The 8,611-nt window shown below is 46.2% G+C and overlaps 1 protein-coding gene across 2 annotated transcripts; it reads right to left on the bottom strand.

Annotated features, from left to right (window-relative positions):
- On the bottom strand, positions 1 to 2,686 carry LOC125553180 (uncharacterized). 2 transcript variants are annotated; one of them, XM_048716965.2, is made up of 3 exons: positions 1,343 to 2,682; positions 1,097 to 1,243; positions 1 to 568 (listed from the first exon to the last, which is right to left on the bottom strand). In XM_048716965.2, exons 1-3 carry the CDS (start codon positions 2,273 to 2,275, stop codon positions 221 to 223), a joined length of 1,428 nt encoding a protein of 475 aa, XP_048572922.2. In that variant the 5' UTR covers positions 2,276 to 2,682; the 3' UTR covers positions 1 to 220. The 2 variants fall into 2 exon arrangements, with proteins under 2 accessions (XP_048572922.2, XP_087375330.1); XM_087519204.1 differs by having other exon boundaries at positions 1,097 to 2,686.
- Between the last annotated feature and the right edge of the window lie 5,925 nt (positions 2,687 to 8,611).

Raw genomic sequence — 8,611 nt, forward strand, 5'->3', positions numbered from 1 at the left:
TTTGGCAATTACTCGGTAAACTGGAAGATAAAGCATGCAGCAAGATTACAGTACACACATAATTTAGCTACAGTGCAAGGTCCACATCAATCAAGTATCCTCAGGCTATCAATAAATAGAAATTGGAATCACAACTGGGTGTGCCTCACACAGTCATTGCTCTAGCTGCTCCAAGCCTGGGAGAGTTAAAGAGACTACTAGCATTCCTTGACCATATCCGTCAACAGATAACTATCTCCACAGATGAGGATGATCCATGTGTGAGTCGCTCCTTAATCCGACGTCTGCTAGCTTCACCCACCTTGGATGCTTTACCCATCTTGGGTCTTTCAAGGTCAGTGGCATTGCAGTCCTCGCATGGGTATTCACCATGCAGCACGATACTGTTCAAGCCCACAGCTCGTCCCATGACAAGCCTTACATAGTTTGTCACCTTATCTTCATCCTCACACCCAAAGATCAGCAGCACCTTCAAGTTCAGGTGCTTCAAATCCTTGGATGGCTTCCACACCACATTGGTCTTCTCGGCACTGTTCTCGAGCGTCATGATACAAGAATGTCGAGATAACTTCAAGCAAGGACATAGAAAGTAAATAACACATGTTAATGAAAACTTGCCACCAACCCATGAAGGACAACGTTACAACAATTGCCATTAAAATGTAAGTTTAGGCCCTTATCAAGTTTTGGAGGAATTTGCATGAAGTAAATCCTAGGTAAAGTAACATAGTTGAATATGCTTCCGGGGTTCTTATGAAATTACAACTATATTCCTTGTATTTCTTTCGACCAAAATACTTTGTAATAAACAATTTTAATCAAGAGGGCTATGTGCATCACTCGATGCAGAGGCCATGGTTTTCCTCCTCGAGAAAAACACAGGATGGATTTTTGGAGAAGACATTGCCTCGCTGCAAAATTACATTGCGTCTTCTATGCACTACTTTTAGTATTTGTGATAAGTTGGTGAATGGTTGGAAATTAGATTAACTTGTTATGATTTTAATGCTAAATATCAGCAAAACATATCATTGTAAAAATATAAACATATGCTAAGATGTGGGCTAAATAAAAAAGACGGGTAATTAATACTTACTGCAATATTCTGCAGCACAGGTGCAGCTTCAAGGAAAAATAGTGTCCAGCTCAGATCACACTCAGTGAAGATACCCAAAAGAAACACAGAGGTGAGATTTCTGAATATAGCAGTGAGCTGCTTCGGATGTTCTGGCTGAATCCAAATCTGCAGCAAGAACACAAATACACAGCTGAAATTGGTAGAGAAGAACATATGGTATGTAGATGCAGAAGAATTTAAGTGGTGCATAGAAATTAGCTTTACCATTTGGTGGAGAAAATCAAGATGCAATTTCGACAGGTTCGTTGCACTCTTTGACAGGCACTCGCTCAGCGTGAATGACGCCTGCCATGCCATGGTTTTAGAAAAGAGTCTTACAACGCGAAGCTCAGGAACATGGCCGAAGCACACTGGAGGGTTGTCGAAGAGCCAATTTTGGCACCACACTTGCCTAAGCTTGGGTGCAGAAATGAGCTCTATCTGTCTACACCCAAAGCCAAAGAACTCAAGCTCCTGGATCCTAGAGCACGGCACGTCGATCTTGAGCGTGGAGTGTGGATCAATCAGTCTGCAGAGTTTCAGGGTGAGGTGCCTAAGCCTACCGCAAGCGCTAATGAGCTCGGTGACGTCGGAAGGGCCAAACGCAAGGCGCTTTAGTGTAAGGCTGGTGAGCCACGAGAAGGCGACTGGGTAGGCGCCGGAGAAGGACATGAACTGCTGTCCAATCTCCGCGAGCAGCAGAGCGGTGTAGCTCGCTGGCGGCGGCGAGGATATGGAGAACTCAAGGCATTCGGTCTTGCCGTAGATCACAACGTCCTCGACGGTGCGGCCTATGGCGCTCAGGTGAGGGGATGACATGTAAAAGCTGAGGACGAGGGATTTGATGGGAATGATGGCAGCACTGCCGCCCTCGCCCTCGGCCAGAGGAACCGCCACAGAGAGCAACCTCTGTGCCGCGCCCGTGAAGGCGTCCATGACCTCGAGCGGCGTGGCGCCTTGGCCTTGGAAGTGACCGACGTCGAGGTGCAGGCGCGATAGCCGGTACGGGAGGTGACGCCATCGCGTCGAGAGTGCGCCGGCGCGGACCGCCTGGCGCAAGTCGAGCCGCTCGAGGATTCCGACGAGGAGGTCGTCGGTGAGCGCGCTGATTCGGTCCTCGTCCCGGCCGACATTGAGCTTGTGCGGCGGCGACTCCATGGCCGGGATTAGGAGGCCGATTTGTTGGTTGAAACCCTAGATAGAAGTAGAACCGAGCGCTGAGATGCGGGCCAGGCCCAGGCGGCGGCGCCCTGCTCCGAGGACGCGGCTCCTCATCCCCCTCCCGCGGGTGGTGGTGGATCTGGATCCGCCGCGCGGAAGCTCGATGGATCCGGCGGCTCCTGCCTCCTCCTCGATCCCCTCCGCCTCCGGCGTGCTGCTGCTATCCGATGAGGTGCATGGTTAGCATCGATTTGGAGGCTGATTGGATAGTGGATTTGAGAATGGATTGGAGCTGTCGAGAGTGGGGATCGACAGAGACGGAGGAGAAGAAGAAGCCTCGTGATGTGCTGTGCTGTGCTGTGCTGTAGAAAGAAGGCAGTCATCTTCCAAATATAGTTTGGAGTACTCACGTTCGTGAGGTAGGTGAATTTTCACTCCCACCCAAATACTCCTATATAAAGTTGTGGGTTCATCTTAGATCAAATTAACACTAAAACTCATGGCTATGCACGTACAACAAGAAACCCTAACCTCATTGCCTCGAGGAAACGGCAGGAATCCATGTCAGAGCTCCGTCGAATACGTCCCAATCGACAAACTCGAGAAGGATCGGAGAGCCCAGAAAACAAACTCGAAAACGAAGCGTCGCCAATTGCCCCAGCGCCACAGCTACGAGGACTAAAAAAACTTAACATAAACTACTAGCCCGAGTGAAGGCACTAGGATTTCCCTCCCCGCCACAGGCCGCTAAAGCGGCAAAGAGAAGGGGCTAATCCATGAGCTTGTCGGCGAAGTCTGAAGGAGAACATTTACCCTCGTCGCCACAGGGAAGGGGAGAAAACTCGTGAAGATTAACTTGGGCTCACGTACTGTCTAAGAGCATATTCAACTGGATTGACATATCTTCCCTTTGGGGACATCCGATAAAATTGGAACAAATCTGGATTGACGTGCCGACGAAAACCCCATTTGTCCTCGAACGCAACTACACCCTACATTTGACCGCCCCACTTATCCATAAAATTGCAGAGAGAGAGAGACAGAGAAAGGAAAGAGAGAAAAACGGAACAAGAACATACGATTTGAAGTGTCCAGTTGTATGCATTTTTCTTTCTCTCTTTTGTTTGGGTTGTTCGTCTAGGCATATGAGAAAGAAATGAGAGGTCTTATTGAAAATGTTCTAAGTAACTCACATACACTGGTACCCCATCGGTGAGACATAATATGACACCATGTGTGTTGAGTGCTAAATATTATCCGGATGAGAATATTTTCAAGGCTGGACCAAATAAGCTCCTCATACAAGTGTTGTCTCTGGAACTCAAACTTGTAATAAGGTCTGTATTATGGCGAGTGTGTACGGGTTCTGGAATCAATATTTGGAACAATTCTTGGATACCTTCTAGTCCAAACCGAATGGTAATCAGTTCAAAAGGGATTTTTATGATGTCTAAGGTGAGGAGTTGATTGATCCAATTCCTGGCTTATGGGATGAAGCTCTTATTCAAGATGTATTCTCACTAGTGGATGTTCAACGTATACTCGAAATACCGTTTAATGTGCAAGTGATAGAAGATTTTTGTGGCCTCGAATTATACCCGCCTTGGTACATTTTCAATCCGGTATGCATACCACAAGGAACGAGAGCATCAATATGGGCACAGAATGAACATAGCATCAAACAAGCTCAAGAACATCAAAATCGGAGTCCGTGTGAAGAAATGGCCGCCAAAACACGGTAGAGGGACAGAATGAAAGATGAAGCATGGTCGTATGGATGATCGTATGATATGCAGATAGCTCCAAATGTTGCCCTTTCAGACGAGATTCTTCATCGATTTCGTCCCCGTTTGTTCCCATAAGATCCTTGGACAATATGGAAGGGTTTAGGAAAGGATAAGGTTCATCTAGATCCCTTGGATGCATCCCATCAACGGAGGAGACCGAGGAGGCATCTTATATATATACCTCCATACCCTAGCCGCTGCTCCATCCACCACCATAGAGGACAGGGGACAAAACCAAGGGGAAGAAGAGGAGGCTCCACCACCTTGAGCACCAGCCTGAAAGGCTGGTGCCATCTCCGCTGCACCGGTGGCGCCATCTCCACCACCATCGGCGGCGCCGATGTCTCCATCACCACCACGCCATCTCCCTTAACCGTCTCAATGTCGGCTTGTAACTTGACCCTCTCCTTTATTTTTGAGTAGTTGTATTTTTTCTGAGGATACGATGAACTCTTTTATGATTAGAACTATTGTTCCCAAGCGATCCAATATGCTCTTTATGATTAGTAAATTTTTTATTTTGGGGTTTAAATAAAAACAGTAAGATAATAGCAACAAACAAATAATGCAATGAAGTTACTCATCCTCTTGATTATAAAGTTACTGTGAAGTTGTAGCCACTAATCTTTCAGACATCTCCACTTACCTCGGTGCATCGGTACTCGCCCAAGAGTGAGTATGAATTTACCTATATGATGTCGATGCACCGTAAGCGAGTATGCCTCGGACCGAGCTCTTCTATGAGGTCTTCCAAACCCCGATCAAAGGTAGGTCTCACACTCGAGGGTTGGAATCCCTTGGGATCCGGGTGGATAACCTTATGGAGCACCGAAACCTAACTATATGGCTATAAAGAAAGCACTCCAAGGAGGTAACCAGGAAGTCTGTAGGTGTCCTTCTTAGCTTTGTGCCTTGAGTCTAGTTGCATTGGCACTTTTATTGTTGTTTTACATAGTTTCTATTAGAGTTGGTTTAGTGATATTTTTGTGGTAAAAAAATTAGCATGTCGGTAGTCAGTATTTTGTTGCATACCCCGTCCCCCATTTTTATTGCAAATATGATATGTGCCTAACGTGAGGAGGAAACACAAAAAATAATAATGCAGTTCTGTAGCTTCAGATGAAAAAACTGCGTAGCATCCGACCACCATAGTAGTACACGCAATCGTTTGAGCTCGTGGCCGCAAGCAATGGGAGGTCCAAAGCAAAACATGCCTTACCATACGAGCACTCGCGCTTGTATGCACGGTCGTATCAACTGCCGACCACAAAGGAGTATCTTCACACAGAGAAAGATGGCGTACCGAACGAGCGCTTGCGCTCGTACGTACGCTCGTACGTGCGCTCGTACGTGCGCTCGTATGCCTTGTCCACCCCGACAAAAAGACCTCCAGAGCAAAAGACGGTGTGCGGTACAAGAGCTCGCTTTCGTACACTCGCTCGTATGCATTGTATAGGAGTGAATTTGTGGGTTGGTCGAAGCTCTCGACAGTGAGAATTGGATGAAAGGCGAGGAGGAAGGAGACATGCAGTGCTGTGCTAGAGAAGGAAGGGCAATTTGGGTGTAAATTTCAATTTGGGTGTAAATTAACATGGATTGGAGCTCTCGAGAGTGGGGATCGACAGAGACGGAGGAGAAGAAGAAGCCTCGTGATGTGCTGTGTTGTACTGTGCTATAGAAAGAAGGCAGTCACCTTCCAAATATAGTTTGGAGTATTCACACTCGTGTGCTAGTGCTGTCACTTCTCAGTAGGTGAATTCTCGCTTCCACCCAAATACTCTTATATGAAGCTGTAGGTTCATCTTAAATCAAATTAACACTAAAACTCACCGTTGTGCACGTACAACAAGAAACCCTAACCTCGTTGCCTCAAGGAGACGGCATGAATCCACGCTAGAGCTTCGTCGAATACATCCCAATCTACAAACTCGGGGAGGATCGGAGAGCCCAGGAAACAAACTTGAAGGCGAAGCGTCTCCAACTGCCCCAGCGCCACAGCTACGAGCACTGGAAAAAATCTAACCTAAACTACTAGCCCGAGTGAAAGCACTAGGATTTCCCTCCCCCGCCACCGTCCGTTGAAGCGGCAGAGAGAGGGGGGGCGAAGTCTGAAGGAGAAAGTTTACCCGAGCCGCCATGGGGAAGGGGAGAAAACTCTTGAAGATTGATATGGGCTCACGTACTGTCTAAAGGCATCTTCAACTGGATTGACATGTCTTCCCTTTGGGGACATCCGATAAAATTGGAACATAGCTGGATTGACGTGCCGATGAAAACCCCATTCGTCCTCGAACGCAACTACACCTTCCATTTGACCGTCCCACTTGTTCATAAAATTGCATATCATTGATAGGGATAGAGAGAGAGAAAGGAAAGAGAGAAAAACAAAAGAAGAAAAGGAAGTGATCCAGGATGGACCGGATCCAGCGAGCAAGGTTGTGTAGACACGTCGAGACCCCCCCCCCCCCCCCCCCCGCGCCCTCACATATATGGGTTGGGTTTGGGGATTTGCGAACAACCTGGGCATATGGATACGATTTGAAGGGTCCAGGTGTATGCATTTATCTTTGTCTCTTTTGTTTGGGTTGTTCGTCCAAGCATATGAGGAAGAAATGAGAGGTCTTATTGAAGATGTTCTAAGTAACTCACATACACTGGTACCCCATCCGTGAGACATAATATGACATCACGTGTGTTGAATATTTTGAAGGCTGGACCAAATAAGCTCCTCATACAAGTGTTGTCTCTGGAATTCAAACTTGTAATAGGGTCTGGATTATGGCGAGTGTGTACGGGTTCTGAAATCAATATTTGGAATGATTCTTGGATACCTTCCAGTCCAAACCAAATGGTAATCACTCCAAGAGGGATTTTTATGATGTCTAAGGTGAGGAGTTGATTGATCCAATTCCTGGCTTATGGGATGAAGCTCTTATTCAGGATGTATTCTCATCAGTGGATGTCCAACGTATACTCCAAATATCGTTTAATGTGCAAGTGATAGAAGAATTTTGTGGCCTAGAATTATATCCGCCCTGGTACATTTTCAGTCATGTATGCATACCACAAGGAACGAGAGCATCAATATGGGCACAAAATGAACATAACAGAAGGACAAGGTAGTGTGTCATTAAACCCAATTTGAAAATATATTTGGCATCTACATGCACAAGGGAAAGTTAAAAAAAAATTGTCTAGAAGGTGCTAAGCTTGAAGTGTCCCATGCAACCGGCATTCTATGTGGAAGTATCCTGGCCTCCCAATTGGTTAGGGTTTATCAATTTATGAAATGGGTTTGAGCTCATTTCCTCGAATATCAAGACAAAAGTTAAGAGTTGGAGTGCAAAAATGCTTAGTGGGGCTGCCAGAGAGTCCTTGATTAAATGTGTATGATTTGCATGCAGTCCAATTATACTATTTTAGCTTAGTTTTCCTCGTTCACACTTTTTCGTAGTTAACAAATTCCAGATTTGTTGTTGACAAGTTGCCTGAATGTGCAATTCCTATCAGTCGATTTCCGGAGGGCAGCTCCAAAACGGACACAAGAGCATTGCACCGAGACCTCGGCCACCACCAGTGGATAGACGTCGGGGTTACTAGCGCCAGAGAAAAAGAGTGGTGGTAGTTTTAGAGGGATAGCCCAGGATGGCGATGGACATAAGAAGGTTGCGGATTGAGGAGGGGCTGAGGGCGGTGCAATGAGTCGTGCCTACAGCGCCTCCAACCATGGGTGGCTGAGGCAGGCAGCCAAGCACGCGTCGCAAAGTGGCAGGAGGAAGAACATGGCTGGAGGAAGGAGAAAAAACATCAACCGATGGACTAAAATCAAAACACCGCATAAAAAATCGATTGACAATTATATATAGGTTTGAATCTTCCAAGACCGTGGAATGAGTTTCAAATCAAGGTGTCTGACGAACTGATGGAGTTATTCAGAGCGGCTACTCACACCCATGTAGGCAATGAGCAGACAACCTCGTTTTGGGAAGATCGATGGTTGCACGGCTTCTGGATTTACGAGATTGCCCCACACATAGATGAGAGGATTGGTTGGCGTATGAGGGCAACACTCATGGTGCAGCCTGTGATCGTGAATGGAGCTTGGGTTGGGCCAGTAGGGCGGGATCTAGACTTGAGATCACTCCATGAGTTCTTCCTGCAGGCTTAGATTAAGAGGGTGCAACTTGACCCTATGAGAAGAGGGGGATGTATCTTGTGCACCGGGGCAATTGGTGCTACCGATGGATCCGTCCGCCATTGCACATACAAAAATATTCGAAAAAATCCGGAAAGTTTAGTGCATTGACACAACATCAGTGTATGCTGTCACAAAAATTGAATTCAAAATTTCAAACATTGCTCGAGATACAATAATGACAAATTTGACGTTGAATAGTACATAACACAAGTTGGGCAGTTTTGGCCCATTAGCACATTGATGTCAAATTTGTCATTTTTGTATATCGACCAACATTTTGAATTATGATTTGAATTTTTGTGACAACATACATTGATGTTATGTCAATCCACTAATTTTTTTCGAATA

The sequence above is a fragment of the Triticum urartu genome, chromosome 4A, assembly GCF_056163025.1.
Source record: "Triticum urartu cultivar PI428250 chromosome 4A, HENAU_Tu73, whole genome shotgun sequence".
NCBI lineage: Eukaryota > Viridiplantae > Streptophyta > Magnoliopsida > Poales > Poaceae > Triticum > Triticum urartu.

Excerpts from the sequence above, each read along its gene's own strand:
- LOC125553180 (XM_087519204.1), bottom strand. The coding sequence starts at position 2,275 with ATGGAGTCGCCGCCGCACAAGCTCAATGTCGGCCGGGACGAGGACCGA. Across the intron at positions 569-1,096 it reads CTGTGCTGCAGAATATTGCA|TTATCTCGACATTCTTGTAT; the intron begins GTAAGTATTAAT and ends CCTTGCTTGAAG.